Raw genomic sequence first — 17888 nt, forward strand, 5'->3', positions numbered from 1 at the left:
GTTGTCAAAGATGTTTCAGTGATGTGGTGTATCACATGCCCATACCTTATCCAGAGCGTAGTCGGTGACCATGACGAAGAGGTTATAGGTGAGGCCCTCGGTGTCACCCTTGGGCAGCAGCAGGTTGTGCGGAAGGCCACATCCGCAGAAGGTAAACTCGTCACGCCGCTTGCCCGTGTGCGCCGGTCTGTTGGCGTTCAGGTTGCGGAAGGTACGCTCAAAGGGGATGGTCAACGATGAGTCGAAAGATTTGCGCCGTATCACGTTCATCCCTGGCTGAACTGCATAACATCATATGTCAGCCCTTCCTTCATTCTTATTAAATACATGAAATATGGATACAAGTAGAAGACACACAAATTTTTAGGGGTTTATTATGATTAATTGGAGGAAAAGCGTAATAATCGACCTGTACTTTGAAAAAATGTGACATAATAAGGATCAATACGGTATAATTCTTTGAGAGTTGACAGACTCCATCAGGGCTTCTTGTTAAAGTAGGCTGTTGTACTAGATCACGAGACCTTGTTCAACCCGCATTTTCAAATTTTTTGAAAACAAACTATTCAAAAACATTAATCTATTTGAAATAAAGGAAACAAAAGATTTCCATGAATATTTTGAGAATTTTGACACTTTATCTAATTTTGGCTCCTAGCTATCAGAGCTATTATTTAACCAAAAGCCGCTTCATTATGTTAAAAAAATTAAATTTCCAAACTTTATTTACACACGTTTTCAAAAATTATGAAAACACCGTTAATTCGGATTTGTCTTGCAAAATTAAAGAAAAAAAAAGGAATGTGAAATGTTTTGGTCCGATCAGAGACAAAAACCCATTTTTAGCCCAGAAAGTTGTAAAATAATAATAAACAAGCAGGCCCACCCTTCTGCTAAACGGAGGTGTTTGACCTCTCTTCGCCTGCAACACCTTTCGGCAGGGGCCAGGCCTGCTTTGCTTGCCTGAGGCGTTTGGTTAGGCCTAAAACCCGATTTATAAGCCACTTTCCATAATTAAATTAACTCTTAGGCTTCAGTTAGGGCTTGCGTCCCTGTAGGATTTGCTTCCCTTAGAAAAGGGAACTATGGAACCGCCTGCTATTTCAAAGCTGAAGGGCAGGATAAAAACCACAATAATCTTCCCAAATTGTATTAAAGGTTACTAACTCGGCTGCTACTAATTTATGGTGTAAGGTATGATGGTAGTGAATTCGTGATACTTACGCCTTGTTACGAATTTATCCATCTCGATCATGAAATGCCGCTGGTCGTTAAAAACCATAGACCTGCCGTGCTCATCGAACTTCGGCGCGAGGAAAATGCGAACGTAGCCCTCCTGGGGGGTTATTCCCTTGTTTTCAACCTAAACAAAAACAAAGTTTCCGTTTTTTAGCATGTCTAACAAAAATGTCAGGTTCTAAAAGAAAGGAATGTTGGACTGTGATTTCAAATCTGAGATGAGAGCGTCAGTTTACATACACGGGAAAAAATTGGCCCATAGCGAGAGCGTATATCCAGCAATCTGATCCCCACCCGCTGCTGCAGCACTGAACTAAGGGTGGCAGCACTGAACTAAGGGTGGAACTGCTTAACATTTGCAAGAAGTGTCCAACTCCGTAGGGCAATTCGGTAGGTGTGCACTTGCAAGTGTGCAGCTTCTTTGTTGAGCACTTCCTCCACAGTGAACGTCCTAAGAAATTGTTTAACAGAGGAATTGCACACTAGCAAGTGCACACACAACGAGTTTACCTGCAAGTGGACAACTACTGAGTTGTATACTTACTAGTGTTAAAATTGCTGCTGCCCGCTTACAAGTGATAAGCAGTAGCACACTTAGACTACATTAGCCGCATCTTAAGGCCCACAAGCTTTTGCCCCTGGCAGGGTATCCCGACACCCGACAAGTAAGGGCCTACGCGTAAGCATTTAGAAAAATGAAAAGTTGTCATAGCCATCGTATGGCTTGTTGAGGGACAACCAAAGAGTGATGGTTAAGGTAACGTTAAAATTGTTCTGAAAACGAAAATATCATTCTGACAACTGTAGGATTGTTAATTTTTTAACCATATTATAGTTCGCTCGTCCCTAACTCAAGGCAAGCACGGCGCAGCGCCTCTAGAAAAACCAAGTATCTTTGCGCGACGCTCGAGAAACCAAGTATCGTTGCGCGACTCTAGTGAAACCACGTATCTCCATTTTTGGGTGATTTTTGAAACCTATACCATTCGATAGAGAAAATTTCCCTCTATTCAAATATATAGTTCCTAAAAAATCGTCAAAAAATGCGTTTCGTATGGTTTCACTAGAGTCGCGCATCGATACTTGGTTTCTCGAGCGTCGCGCAACAATACTTGGTTTCTCGAGCGTCGCGCAAAGATACTTGGATTCTCTAGAGGCGCTGCGCCGTGCGTGCTTTGAGTTAGGGACAAGCGAGTTGTCCCTGATGTAACCACACGATGGTTGATACGACCTTCCATTTTTCTGGGTTTGGAGTTTTGCGCAAGCGGGATCAGTGCACTGCCATGCCTTAGTATACCCTAGTCAGTCCCCCTCAGGGAGCATCGTGAGGGGACAGGCCTCTACAAGCCCGCTGGCTAGTCCAGCAAAAGCCCACACCCTTCACAAGTGATAAGCAGTTGGACGCTTAAATTATAATTGAGAACTCTGTTCCAGCCCACACCATCGTTAGGGCAGTGGACTCGGCTCGTCACGGATTCCATTAGATACGACTGTCGAGCTATGCACATGCATATATTAATGGCAAGTTATTTTTTTTACCCTTCACAGTTAACGAACTAGAGTAGGATGAAAATGGACCGCTCAGAACATCTGTAAGAATTCGCTTTGAAGATGAGCCCACCAGAATGCTGTAGTGGAAGGGATGGTGCTGTAGGAACGTCAGTCGTGCGTAGACAGGAGGACGAGGTGCGAAGTCTAGTCCCCGGGACAGCTCCAAGTCGTTGGCTTCCCAGTAGGTGCCAAGCAAATTGGGCTTATTGGAGCCCTCAGTGAATACATCTACGCCTCGCACTGCAACTCCCGGAAACTCCAGCTGCACATGTAGAGCACTTTTAGTAGTTTTTTGAGTGGATTAAAGAAATAAAGTACTTTCATTGAACGTAAAGTGCCCTAAAACCACTTATACGCACTGTTAAAGTCTTACGAAGAAAAATGCCAAATCCTTTGTAATACGAAGGATTTGGACGCTTCGTAAGGAGAAAATCCTTCGTAGGTACGAAGCATTTGGCATTTTGCTTCGTAAGACTTTAACTGTGCGATACGCAACAATTCAAAAATACGGACGCACTTATAGAAAAAGGACGGTTACCTCTCTACGGGAGTAGCTTGGCATAGTATCCTTGTACTTTCGCATGATGTCCAGGATGTAAGTGTGCCATCGATAGAAGACTGGGTCTCGCAGAGACACGGCAGCGTCCCCCATGACACCGAATGATTCGAGATATCTGTTCTCCGGGTCATGCGCCAGCGATATGATGATGTGTCCCTAGAATGTCAGCGCGGTGCACAATTAGGCTGTAGACAATTTTTCATGTAACGGGTAAACTGATTCATGCCAACGACCTGGTAGACTCAAACGTTTTGAAAATCGGCGAAACTTTTGACATATGGGTTCTGAAGGGTGGCGTTTTTTTCTACGACGCTCTTACTTAACTACCAACAGCTGTGTTCTTATTACAAAGAATCCAGAGCAGCCATATTACAAACGATTTTTTTTCTTCATATAATGAACATCCTTAGATCGCAAATGAAAATAGGGCAGGTGTCAACGAGACATAGTACTCCCGGTGTCAACGAGACATAGTACTCCCGGGCCCAGGGACCCCCCTGAGTACATAATCCCTAGGGCAGATGTACTCCCCCTATAGGGTGGAGTACACCATCCCTAGGACAGTTGTACTCCCCCACCTCAAGGGGAGTGGAGTACAACTGCCCTAGGGATTATGTACTCCAGGGGGAGTACACCATCTCTAGGGCAGTTGTACTCCCCCACCTCAAGGGGGGTGGAGTACATTGACCCTAGGGACCATGTACCCCAGGGGGGAGTACACGGTCCCTAGGGCAGTTGTACTCCCCTTCCTCGAGGGGGGTGGAGTACAACTGCCCTAGGGAGAGTGTACTCCCCCACTGGGGGGAGTACAACTGCCCTAGGGAAAGTGTACTCCCCCCGGGGGAGTACATTTTTCCTAGGGCAGTTGTACTCCCCCGATTTTTAAAAGAAGTCGTTGCAAGTGCTTTCTTTGAACGTCAATATTTGGCGTTCGTCAACCAGTTTACAGTGAGGAGTCATGGAAACGTGTCCGATAAACAAGCTGGGCTGGCCCGCTATTCCACCAAACCAAGTTGCCAGCTCCGCTTCGCTCCACCGGCAACTCAATTCGGCAGGGAGTGGGCCCAGCTTGGCCTGCCGGCGGCGTTTGGGACGGGCCTGCGGCCCCCGTTTTAAGGAATCTAGTTGAAACAACCATTCCCGCCCAGTATATCCTTGCCGTCTCCTTCGTTGATGAAACTTAACATCTTAAAATTCTCTCAGTACGCTGTACTGTGCCGTAGTTTCTAGAATATTTGCAGTTTTTTTTTGCCAAACTCCGCCCAATTTATTGATGTTACCTTTCGGGACAAATAACGCATTGCTTACATAAAAATGTATATGACGACACACAGAAGATAATTGGTATACTGGCGGGCATGTTCTAAAATGACTCCGAATGACTTCGAACGTGTCCGCTTTGATTTCTCTATAATAAGAAGTAGTAGCATAAAAGGAGCTTGTACAATACAACAAAACAACGAAAGATAATGATTAGTTTTGCATGGAAATGGACAAATATCATTATGGATGTGCCTCCATTAACTAAGCCCACTCTTCTTCTTAGAGGTTTTTTTTGTACCAATGGCTCTACTTAGAAAAAGGTGTAATTGTGTGAAATAACCCTTAAAAGGCTATATGAAAGTGCCCAGTCAGAAATTTTGTTTAGTAGCTATTTAAAATGGAAAAACTATATCTAGCGCCGAAACAGTGAGATACAGCAAAACGAACGAAATTTTCGTTCCAACGGTTCTACTTTTGCCAGTTACACCTTGGAACACCGTAAAAGAACTGTTTATTTTTTCTACATTCCTCCTACCTTGTCTTGGAAACTCTGCATATGGATATGGTGCAGAGTAAGGGTAAAATTATGATAATGCGTGAAATCGCCTGGGTTGAATTTATCGAAAGAAAGTAGACAGAAGTTCAAGGGGGCAATAACTCCCCTTTGAAGTGTACACATGATTCCCGAAATTCTTGATTCCCATCGATTCCCGTCCGCTTTTAATTATTGCATAGGTTTTTCGGGGGGTTTAAGTGGTATAAAACGCTTATTTCGACTGATTTGTACTTATTTCTCTAGTTTCCTGCTTGTTCTAGTCGATTTCTATTGATTTTGATCAATTTTTATCCTGATGATTCCCAGACAGGTGTACACATGATTCCCGGAGTTATTGCCCCCTCGCAGAAGTTATAACAAAATTTAACGTTCAATATACCCTTCTTACCGTTCTTATTTCCGACGCTCCTATGGAATGGAGGACGGAAATGTTCGATTATTCTACTTTCATTCGTACTTTCCTGGACTTTGAGGGACGTTTTCCTTGACTTTGCAAAATAACTCGTGATTTTCACTGGTTTTCGTTACTTTATTGCCTTTTCCCCCTATCCGAATCTTGTAAGTGATCACACAAGCTCCTACGAAGGCCTACATAGCTTTGAACCGAGGGGCCGACAACTCGCCTAAGGCGTGTACTTTTGCCTATAGATTGAGAGAGTATAGCATGATAAGATTATTATTGAATGATAAGATTATAAAAGATTACACTCTAAAAAAAATTAATACAAAAATTTGTAATTTGGATATGCAGTTTTTTCAGCATCCATGAAAAATTGTATTCTTTTGGATATAAAAATAAATTTGTAACGTGGATACAAAAATTTGTATCCATCGATACAGAATAAAACATTTCGTTGTATGCTCTGACACATAAGAAAAAGGGATTTTTTTTCTCTTGCATGTCTTATTCTAGACGTTTCACTCTCATCACAGACAATTAACTTCAATGTAGTACTTTACCTTACCGGTATTTGAACCCCGAACCTCTGGGTTGGGATTTGACGCCCTAGCCCACGCGGCTAAGGCGACTACCTGCGAGCAGTCGTGCTCCGACCCGGTGTCGTTCTCACCCGTCTACTGGTTTGCCCCAGAGCCTTTCCCATAGCCATCGAGCTTTCAGATGGCAATTCTATGTTAATGCTTTGGGAATAGATTTTATTTTCCATGTTGCCGCAGTCAGTCTAACAGCTACTCGAATCGTGTCCAATTTGAACTTTAAATCGGCGAATCTTTGAACGCAAATATAGATTTCTGTTTCCGTGTTACAGAAATTTGTAATCCGAATTCTAAAACTTTTAAAATAATATAAAATTTTGAAATAAATGTAGAATTATGTATTGTTTACAAATTTTAAAAGAATATTACAAGATTCTGTATCATCATTACGAATTTCTGTATCACAGTGCCCGGATACAGAAAACTGTATCAAATTTGATACAAAAATCTGTATATTTTTTAGAGTGTACAATGTTATCGAATGATTAGGAAAGATTATTGATTGATTACAAGATGTTCTTAGGGCGCGGACGCGTAGGCCGCGTAGGCAACTCATATTCCGCAGCGAGAAAGTTGGTTCCTTCGTTCCACCAAAATCCAACCTCACCCCTTCCCCAGTTCCGGATCCGAGGATTTTTAGCCCGCCCTTCTGTTTCTAGAGCAAGCAGGCTTACGCAACCGCTCTCGTGTCCGTCCGTCTTTCCGTCGTCCGTGTAAGAGGAAGGAGATGAGCTAGGTCTACGAATTTCAGGGTTTCTTAGGAGTCACTCCTGGACACCGAAACGCTTGGTGCAAATCGTGGCAACCACCCGTAAAAGGGGGTAAGAAAAAAATAGGGATTGGTTCAAAAAGTGGGAAAAAAATATTTGGTTTAGGGTTTCCTAAGGGGTAACCCGTGAAAGTGAGGCGACCCCTCAGAACTAAAATTATCTTGCACAGTTTGGGCGCTAGAGTGGTTTTTCGACGAAAATACGGTGAACACGCTATATATATTAAGACGTGCACACACAAAACATACAGGAACAAAGTCAACTTAGATTTAAAGTCAATGTATCTCTATCAACGCCAGTGAGCACACTCTAAAAGCTTATGAACATTTTTATTCATAGCTTTACTAAGTTCTGTGTACGTGCTGTGTACGTGCTCTGCTTACGCATTTTTAAATACGCCGGTGTGAACAAATTTGTTCTTAATGGCGTATTAAAGAATGCATAAGCAGATCACGTACACAGAACTCAGTAAGTTATGAATAAAAATGTTCATAAGCTTTTAGTGTGCAGCACCCCCTCGCAGCGGTCTCGGAGGTCCCACTTGTTCACCTGCACCTTGGTTCGGGGATGCGTGAGTAACCATGTGCTCCGATCTGCAGTGCCACACTTTAACAAGTGTTAAACATTGCACGTCAATTGGCGTTTAAGTTAAAGTGTGCATTTTCTCGACACATTGTGGTGTCTAACTAGGTTACACGTCAATTGGTGTTTAAACTTCCGACACTTCCGAAACGTATAGAAGCTATACACCATGTGGTTTCTATTGATAGCATGAACTGTGTGTGTCCAAGTGTGCAGAATTGAAACGTTTACAAAACGTCTAGACTTTGCACACCACGCAAGTGTGCAACTTGAGTTAAACACTATTTAATGTGCAAAATCATGACTTGCACACGTTGGTGTGCAAATTATGAACATTTGTTTTACCGGTGCACCCGAAAACAAAAAGATTGAGCGGCGGTATCCGTTTATCCTGAACGCGTAAAAGTGACTTGATCTAAACCTGCTGGACCGTGCTACAAGCCCACACAATTTTCTGGACAATTCTGCAATGGACTAGGGCGCCATTCGGTTTCGTCAGAGTTCCAGCCTCGGTTGAATAGGCATGGTGTCATAGTTAGTCTGTCAGCAATTTGTCCTGTGTACACCTAGGGCCCAAAGAGAGCACTTGCAGCGCTTTTTTCAAAAATGGGGGGAGTACAACTGCCCTAGGGAAAATGTACTCCCCCGGGGGAGTACACTATCCCTACGGCAGTTGTACTCCCCCCCAATGGGGGAGTACACTATCCCTAGGGCAGTTGTACTCCACCTCCCTCGAGGTAGAGGAGTACAACTACCCTAGGGACCGTGTACTCCCCCCTGGAGTACATGGTCCCTAGGGTCAATGTACTCCACCCCCTTGTGGTGGGGGAGTACAACTGCCCTAGGGATAGTGTACTCCCCCCTGGAGTACATAATCCCTAGGGTCAATGTACTCCACCCCCCTTGAGGTGGGGGAGTAGAACTGTCCTAGGGATGGTGTACTCCACCCTATAGGGGGAGTACAACTGCCCTAGGGATTATGTACTCAGGGGGCCACCATCCCTGGGAGTACTATGTCACGGTTACACCAGGGTGGTAAAGCAAACAATTCGTTTCTATTACGAATGCTCAAAATCATTTGCAAGTCACGAATAGCAATTTTTCCTACACTCGTGAAACAGGGAAACCAGTAGATTTGGAAATATCCTAAGCGGTCCTTAACACTAGAACCGCGGCAGGGGTCATTTTGACCCTTTTCGATTTTCGATTTTTAATTTCTGTATTTAATTTTTTTCTCGTCGGGTTGAATATTTTTGACATCGTGTAAAATGATGACAAATGTATCGACACAAAGTCCCGAAGCTGTACGACTATTTTTGTGGAAGTTCTGAAACAGATATACCTAGGACCGCGGCAGGGGTCAAAATGACCCCTGCCGCGTTTCGCGTCGAAAATGCTGTTTTATCTAGATAAATACCACCTCAGAGCATGCACAATAATTATAGCAAAAAGCATTTAACGTACACATACTTGTTTCCAAGACCATCAACAGTGATAATTACTCCAAAAAATTCACATTTACGCGCAAAATGCGGCAGGGGTCAAAATGACCCCTTCCGCGGTTCTAGGTATGCGAAAATGTCAGCGGTTTTAGTGTTAATATGGAATTTCGTCAAAATTGCCTCAAATTAATGTAGCGTTTGTGGAGGAAATGGGTATTGCTGTTACATCGGGATCAGAGAGACAATGGGCTTACTATCTCTCTGCCAATAAACCAATGTGTAAAATCTCGCCGATTTCTTTAGTACGATCGTTCGTTGGAATGACTCGTTTTATCCCAATGAGCTGACTGGCAAATCATGCAGTACGACTCATACAGTGCGCCATGTGTGCTCGTACCGTACCATGTTTGTTAGTTCTCCGTAGAGCTGGTCGTTAGGCGATAGCGAGTTCGACTCAATGGTGTTGGCCAGCATTTCCGCGCCGTCCTCCTCCGTCAGAGGAATGATTCCACCACTCGACTGCAAGAAGCTCGTCTTTAGTCAAGTAACAACAACATTGCTTTAATATTGAACTGTCTGTTGCCGAACTCACGTTAACTAATGCTCCCACAGCAATAGCGTCGTATATCCTAGCGGTCCACCGTTCCATATCTTCAAGGTCAATTTTCATCCCGTCGCGGTTCATGTTCTGGTTTAAAAGAAAGAAGTAAAATGATAAAAACACAGCCAGTAAAGATTTCATCTTTAATTTTATCTGGTGGGAGGCCAGTCCTTTGAAAACGTTCCTGTTTCTGGAAAAAAAAGATTAAGTGATAGTAAAGAAGCGTTTGTCGTGGCAATCCAATGTCTGGTGTAAAGGATTATGTATGTCTTAAACCCAGAAAAGTTACGTTCGTTGTCGCAAAATTAGCACAACCTTCCGTTGATAGTTCATTTTGTTGTTTTCTAGTATCTTATTCGGTTGACTGTTCCACCACGACAAAAACGATAAATTGCCGGAATGTATATTAATTAGCCTGCTTTTGTCGCTCTGCGTGAAAACTATATAAATACTTCTCCGTTGGACTCAACTTTATTCTGGCGTCTTTTTGACTATTCAAACTGACCTGAAGCTTGGTGTTTGGGGGTCGTCCAGGCCAGACTCGAGATGCGACCAGCGTGTCTAGTTTTGGGTAGTACCCTTCTTTGATGGGCTCCCGTAGGACAAGACGCCTAGATCGAGGCAAATGGTGGGCAAGACGTTCAACATTGTGCCTGTAAACATGACGGAAAAATTAGCACCTCCCACAGCCTTCCACTGTTTCTAATAATAAGTTATAACTAATCACTACTATAGTAAATTGCTACTATAGTAGCCACAATTTTTAAAAAAATATTCTGAAACTGACTCCTACACAAATTTTAGTAATAACTGTAGATCCTTGGTTAGTACCTAATAAAAACCGAATAAATTTGACTCTGCCTCTAAAGTTAACGGCTTTTGGAGGTATTTCATAATTGCGATAACTTCTTTTGTGTGGAAGGGAATAACTCCTCTCGATAATTTGGTTCAACTTGATCCGTCTCATTTTTCTCATTTTTTAAACGGGAGACATCCCTTCTGTGACCTAGAGCGGTTTCATAAATGTCGCCGTAGTGTTTCTTTCTGGTCTGCTCTATGGAAGAAGAAAGCAAACTAGCATTTCAAACTGTTTACTTCTGAAAACTGTATGATTTTGCAGCTATGCCGTTTTCTATTTCTTGGATCAAACGGGAACTTACAAGGGCATCTATTTCTGCACATCTCTACTGTAACTGTTGAGGACCAATCGCTTTAATATCGCGGCAAAGGAACCATAAAGACTTTACAGGCTTCTTTTCGCTCCACAGGCAACTCCGTTTGGAAGAGGGACGGGGCCGGACCTGCGGAGTTGCCTGCAGAGCGATATGAAGCTGGCAACGTATGTTCGCGTCTCGCATGCATCAGTGTATAATACATATGCGTCGCGTCGTGGGTTTCTCACCGAGCTATAATTTGACCGTGCATATAGAACAGCAGCTCCCCTCGCCGGTGCATCTTTAACATCTCCTTGGGCTTTAGGTACTTAAAGTAGAAGTAGTGCCAGTGCATGTGGAACAGGTTCAATCCCACGTCTTCGCGATAGTAGGCTACGCGCTGCTCTTCCTCCACGTCACTGGCGGTGTACTCCATTGGGATCTCCAGCGGCGTCTGCAACGATTTCATTACCTCTAAAGATTTGGACCAAGGAAAATGTAATTTGCTGTGATTGTAATTCCAAGTCGAAGTGGTGTACGAGAGGTTATCAAATTAAGGGACATATTGCAGCGTTTGACCTGGAAGCGTAATTTTTGAGTGTACCTGGGTCTGCTTAGCTTCTCAGGTTCTAGAGCAGGTCACAAATCAGGTTCAAAATTAAGTTTTCTCAGTAAAATTAGAATTACATGATGTGAATAGCACTGAATATTTTCTGATTATCAACTTCACCATGCTCCATATTACTTACAAAACTTTTTGTAAACCCCAAAAAATTGAGTTCTTGAGTACTTGATCCTTGATTTTTCATATGCATATGTCTTGATTCAAGTGATACGTACTTGAAAAATCAACGATCAAGTATAAAGTACTTGATACAAGCACTCAGTTTCCGTTGGGTGCAACTTCTACTGATGTTGAAAGAAGTGAGACGGTCTGAACATAATGCTAGTAACGTGCTCAGGATGCGAAAAGAGTGAACCACTTTAGACAAAAATATGCCATTCCTCACGTGGTGAATCGCAGCGGCTGCTCGGATTTCCTCATCTTGTATCTTGTCTGCCATCCACCGCACAAAGGATGAGACATTGGTGAATGCGGCAAAGGTGCGTTGTTCAGGCATCCCCACCGACACGACACCGTGTAGGAACCACCTGCGCTCCCGGTTCTGGAAGACGAGACCACCGCCACTGTCGCCGTGCGCCACGGTGGTGCCTGTACCACGGCAGAGCAGAAAAGAACATTGACCCAACAGTACATCTTGGTCCTGAACTGCCTGTCTTAGCAGATCTTAATGAGATAACTAGAAACACGGAAATACTGACCATTTACAACACCGGCGCAGAACCTGTCGTTGGACATAACGTAAGGTACGAGTTTCGCTGGTATCGTTCTGAGACACCGTTCCTTCGGAACGTACGGCAGCATTGTTGACTGCAGTGTGTTGCTAATGGGCTCATTGCGCAGGTTGCCCCATCCCAACACCTGCCGAAAAATGCAATAGTTCAGCCAAATCCTGGATCAGGAGCAGGAGTACCAAGATGTAGAGATCAGAAGTGCTGCGCCAAGAAGAAATGTGGTTTTGAAAATTGCGTCACCAATATTACAATCTAGAATTATCAATGTAACTTACATTCGTTCGTGTTACGAAAAGTTACGGCCCTTGTTTTTCTGAAAACCGAACAGGAAGAACAGCAACTCTGACAAGATATATGCCACGAATGCCCCAGTACGGGTTGCGGATAGGTGTCTGAGAGTACCGAACCCGGTTTGCATTACGGTGGCCCCTAACTCATCGTAACTCGAACGAACATAACTCATTTAACGTACCAAAACACATATTAGATTAAAAGTTAAGGTTATTGATTTTGAAATATGTCCGTTCTTTATCATACAAACTGTAGGAAAAGAGTTGGACAAGTCGAATAATTAACTATTTTCTAAGGGACTACAGTAAAAGGTACAAGTTTAACTCTTAAAGTATCGTTAATGGTAGTTAAGGGGAGGCGTGGATCCAGTTAAAAGTTGGTCATTTTGGATAATAATGATCCTCAATGCATTTAATACAGTAACTGACTCATACTTGCAACCCATTCACATTTATGTATGCCACTAACACTTCTCGGTCAGACGAACACTTTTTCATTCACCTACACATTAAAGATACAGACTTCAGACAATACGTTTTCTTAATTTTGAGTTTCTGTGGGGAAAAAAATCGTTGCCCCCTACGTCACCCACCTGACCATCATAGAGACACCATTTTCACTGTAGCCTCCCTTTAAGTAATAAGTTACGGACCCCTGGTGGTCTCTTTAAATTTGCCTCTGGCCACATGTGCTCTGCAAGGGTTTGTTTTGCGAGTTGTGACGTGAAAGTACCCGTACTGCTCACAGAGGTTTCCCCAAGATGTTTACTCCAAATGTTCAATGTACTCACAGAGCCCATGTCACCTTCCCGAAGCCGACGCTCCTCGTGGCCCCAGTCGACACAGGCTGGCAGTGTGGCGGCCGTCAACTGAACGGGCGAATCCATTTCTACCAGCGTAATGTCCTTCACGTGGTTGAGCCGTGGCCCACCGTACCCATGTATGTGAATTTGAAGAACCTGCAAACAAGGAGATGGACGAGATCCACAAAAAAGAGTAGGAAAAAAGAGACAGCCCCTCCGCTAGTCCTCAAAGCTCCCCCATCAGATTTTTGTACAGCTCAAGTACCTACAACCGTCTACGACGAACCACCGCGGCTGGTTGAGAGGGAACTTTTCTCAGACTTCAGCGCCCGCGAAGTATTCACCCAGCAATGCTCAATTGGACAGTCAGTGCGTTTAAACTCAAAATCTACAATCTCTTCAATCAAATAGCTTTTGCCCAACATTAACGTACCTTATTTTTCCGTCATAGGCATGGACAGTCCAAAGTAAACATGCCAAAAACAAGGTGCCATAACAGTGATTTATGCTTTATTTTAATTTATAAATGACAATAGAGTCTGCTCGACGCCGTTTGTCGTCTGCGTCGATTTGGCAATGACACATAAGCCTGAACTTGATTTACTGTATCAAAACAAAGTCTACGGATTTTGTGGATTTTGGTTGTAGCTGCCCAGAGGCTATGACAGCGACAGCCTGGGCTCAATGCTGGGATCAATGCTTTTGTATTGGGTCCTGAGAAGAACAGCAAAGTTTCTCACTGGCCTTATCAAACTATTGTGAGTAATACAGACCATCTCATCAGCCCCTGCAGTGCTGCTGTTTCGGTTATTTAATAAAGTACTAGGTAATTGTTTAGTAGTCATTTGAGTGTAGGGTTCTACCGTATTTTCAGCCGGAACTGTTGAACAATTCTGTTGCAACATTATCACTCTGCATTTCCTTTCAATGAATGCTACCCTAATTTATTTACATTTTCAATACAGAATTGACTCGTACAAGTTTTACATAGTATTTCATTAGAAAAGAACGTCATTGATTGGCATTCTAAAAGGGACGGCAATATTTTGCGTTTTTTTTAATGCCAAATGTGAGAGTTTTTTATGCGCCAACTAAATTACAGTGTTAGAATCTGGGAATCATTGGTGCGAGGCCAAACTAATCTTACACTCACTTGTGCGAGGCACAGAGGATCTCGCAGCACTTGCTGACAGGTATGTTTGACTCTCAGCATTTGGTGTGAGGTATTTTTTTTCCTCGCACCAATAGGGTATTGGTCTAGAGCGCTGAGCAGAAGTAGAAGACTAAGAACGGAAAATGGAAAGGCGCCCGCACTCCTCCCCGGCCGGGCGCTCCCCTTCCGCTCAGTGGAGAAGAGGGGGACAAGAGCGGCGAATTTGTAATCCTCTAAAATAAGACTTAATCTTTTTATGAATGGTACAGGGCAAGACCGAAATACGATTGAACCCCTGCGCCACTTTTGGAGAAATGTCAAAGCTTAGCCTTTGGGCCCTTATATATGCCCAGGCCAAAAAACCTTGGGTCAGTTGTGCGCCTAGAAATACATCCGAACAACTTTTAGGCTTGGGACAGGTTAAATCTATTCATTTTCGTCCGATTTACACAAATTGTTAACATAGTTTGACTTTTATAGCCAAATTCCAAAATACATTACAGACTACCCCACTCTTCCCTACTTCAAAGTTTACGTCTAAAATCGAAAGGCGAGTAGTGCCCTTGGTGCATACGTACTCACAAGTTCCTTCTCTCGAATGCCAGATGTAAGTATGCTCACTCATGTCAGACAACTACACTCTAATTTTTAAACAGTAAAGTTTTGTTTTATATTGTATACGCACGTTACGAGTTTGAGCGTAGTTTTCTCTGACGGACCAGTTCCGGTTCAGTTTGCCCACAGCAGCTGCAAACTCCGACGCAGGCCGCAGTACAGCATCGGTTGAGGACGTGACGAAACAGTGAGCGGCTGGAACGCGAAAGCACTGCATTTAGACCGTGCTGAAAAGCCATCTCGTATCCCTGCTAAGTACATCTTTATATTACCTGACACAAAAAATTTGGTAGTGATTAGTGTTCCACCGCAAATCTGGGTGATCCCGCCCTTGTATCTCCGGTCATAGATGGCTACGTGCCAAGGAAACTCTACAGGGGAGTTCACAGGCTTACCGTCCACTACTAGGGTCTCGCCGTTACCGATCAGTCGCCCGCATTCTGAAAGAATAGAAAACCATAAAACCTATGTGGGCGTATAACAGAAAGTTTGCCTAGTCTAATGAGTGCATACGTATCTGGCGGATATTTAGCTACTTTCAAAATGTCTACTGATGGTGTTTGCTCACGACTCGAAAAAAATAGCCCGCCCTTCTGCGTTTAAAAAAGCATTAACGCGGGCTTATGCAACCGCTTCCGTCTCTCTACCTGTCGTGTATGTAAGAGGAAGGAAATGAGCTAGAGGTCTACAACTTTCACGGAATCTTAGGAGTAACTCCTGGACCCAAAAACGCCTGGTGCAAATCCTGGCAATAACTACCCCTAAGGGAGGGTAAGGGGGTAACAAAGAAATAGAGGGCGGACAGAACAGTATGAAAAATTATTTTTTATGGTCTCTATGTGGGAACTCGTGAAAGCTAGGTTTGTTAAGTTGGATATTGTTGCTTAATACCCTAATGTCGTCAGATTCCTAGAGTTATCCCACAGTCTGATCACGTACAGAGAATTAAGAGCGATTCATCCAAAAAAAGAGGCGTCGGAGTTTAGTCCAATGCTTCAATTGTCCCTGCTAGTGCAAGATACAGCTCTAAATCTCTGAATGTATTGAAACACCTCTCATACTCAAAATAAGTAAATTTCTGTTAAGAAAATCAGTTGAAAGTTTAAGAAACCTTTAAGATGTCTGTTTGTTGGCTGAGCGATTAGCGAAGCCTATTACTCCGTTTGGTCGGAAAAAACCTTTTTCTGTCTGTCTGTCTGTCTGTCTGTGTGTCTGTGTGTCTGTGTGTCTGTGTGTCTGTCCGCACGAAAACTCGAAAACGAATTGAGTGAGCGACCTGGGATTTTTAGGGTCGTTTTGTGTCACAAAAATACAGATCGAGTTCGAAAATGAGCATTCTAGCTCAAAAATTGGATTTAAAAAAAATCAAAAACAACAAGGCCCAAAAATGACGTTTTTTAAAAATATTTTTTTTATGGTTTCCTAAGGGGTGAATCATCAAAGTAGAGTCCTAAGGGCGAAAATTTTGTCCGTTTTGCTATAGCTCAAACCGTTGAGGCGCTAGAGGGCATTTTTAACGAAAATAAGCGAAATATGTACAACCCTGTATGCTTAGTCGAGGTGACGGGCCGTTGACGGGCCGCAGGCCCGTATCTTTGTGTACATTTTCCAACTACCCGACTCGGGTGTCAGCGCCGCAGGCCAAGGTAGATGTATGCCAGGCACGTCGCAGCGTGACAGTGTTTCGTGAGATATCGCGAAGCCTGTTACGCGAGACGTGATCTGGCGTACATCTACCTTGTACGATAAAATGACTTCTAGTCACTCAACGAGTGAATACCATTCTATTGTCTTCCAATAAAGTATCTGGATCTTTAAAAAGTTATCAAATTAAAAATGTAATCCCAGATTAAGATTCCTCTTCTAAAATTAAAAAGGGAATGTCTTATGCCCAGAGCCGATCAGAGTCGAAATGGAGAAGTTATTAGCCCTCTAATCACGACGGGTGAATTGCCATGGCCAAATTGGTCCAAATTGAACGTTTGAGGGATGCGTTTTGTTCGTTTCGGCGAGATACGACCTACTGGACGAAAACTGCCGTCAGAATTGACCTCCGACGCACCGTTTGGCAGCTAGGGGCGATTAAACACTTTTTTAAACATTTGAACATTACTCTGCCATTTCAATTCCGATCGTCTTGGAGTGTGAAACTATTTCTTTTTCTTTTGTCACGATAAATAAGAAACAGTGGTTACCTTTTCATATTCCTCCCGAACCACTAAACTACAACTACTAAAAATTAAACACTCGGTTTGACTACCTGACATTTTAATAACTGCTGAGAAGGTATCAATGTCTTCAGGTGAGCGCAGGAGCCACTTGCGCTCCCCCTCCCCTCGAGCGCCGTGCTACCAACCTACCGCCACCAAACTACGAATTCAAATTAAACGATCGTTTATTTCTAACATCTAATATCAAACTTCTAAACTAAACTCGTTACGTCTCGACGTATACTGAAGCTTCGTGCGCAGTTTGAAGTCAATTGAAGTCACCGTCTGAGAGAAACGTGGGTCAGTACAGACAGACGACAGACAGACACACGACCAAAGAGTTCTCTGCACCCCACATCACAGCAAAGGGTTTGCAAGCTCAGCTAAAAAAGATATAGATATAGATAATGTCATCCGAGTGTAGTTAAAGACAGCCTAAAACCACCCCTGTCCGAACAGGTCACCCCAAACTTAATACAACTGTAAAGGACGTAAATAGTACACTATTTTCAAAATGCATTTTTAGGATTTCTGACTCTGCATTATAGAATGGAACCTAGAGCAGGAACGGAGTTTGTTCGCAAACGTATAGGAATCAGGAAACGATGGTTGTTCCCGTCTCTACACCAGCTGGTCGCGTTTCTTGATCGGTAAAAGTTTATTTCTTGCCATACTCTCGTAAAGTATGGCTACCAACACTTCAGCTGAACCCGCTCCCATGGGTAAAAATGGTTTGTGTACAAATTTT

At 43.3% G+C, this 17888-nt stretch overlaps 1 protein-coding gene across 1 annotated transcript in view; it reads right to left on the minus strand.

Moving 5' to 3' along the window:
- LOC113214866 (phenoloxidase 2-like) overlaps positions 1-17888 on the minus strand; it is a 25949-nt gene that overhangs the window by 6848 nt on the left and 1213 nt on the right. Inside the window, exons 2-14 of the mRNA XM_052272873.1 lie at positions 15203-15370; positions 15001-15125; positions 13151-13318; positions 12037-12196; positions 11724-11926; positions 10962-11167; positions 10065-10212; positions 9551-9646; positions 9361-9477; positions 3329-3505; positions 2861-3052; positions 1225-1363; positions 46-281 (exon numbers count right to left, since the gene is read on the minus strand). Coding sequence (XP_052128833.1) covers positions 46-281; positions 1225-1363; positions 2861-3052; positions 3329-3505; positions 9361-9477; positions 9551-9646; positions 10065-10212; positions 10962-11167; positions 11724-11926; positions 12037-12196; positions 13151-13318; positions 15001-15125; positions 15203-15370 — 2135 coding nt within the window. The remainder of the gene's footprint in view (positions 1-45; positions 282-1224; positions 1364-2860; positions 3053-3328; positions 3506-9360; positions 9478-9550; positions 9647-10064; positions 10213-10961; positions 11168-11723; positions 11927-12036; positions 12197-13150; positions 13319-15000; positions 15126-15202; positions 15371-17888) is intronic.

This window comes from Frankliniella occidentalis, unplaced genomic scaffold (assembly GCF_000697945.3).
Source record: "Frankliniella occidentalis isolate FOCC.00 unplaced genomic scaffold, Focc_3.1 Scaffold228, whole genome shotgun sequence".
Classification (NCBI taxonomy): domain Eukaryota; kingdom Metazoa; phylum Arthropoda; class Insecta; order Thysanoptera; family Thripidae; genus Frankliniella; species Frankliniella occidentalis.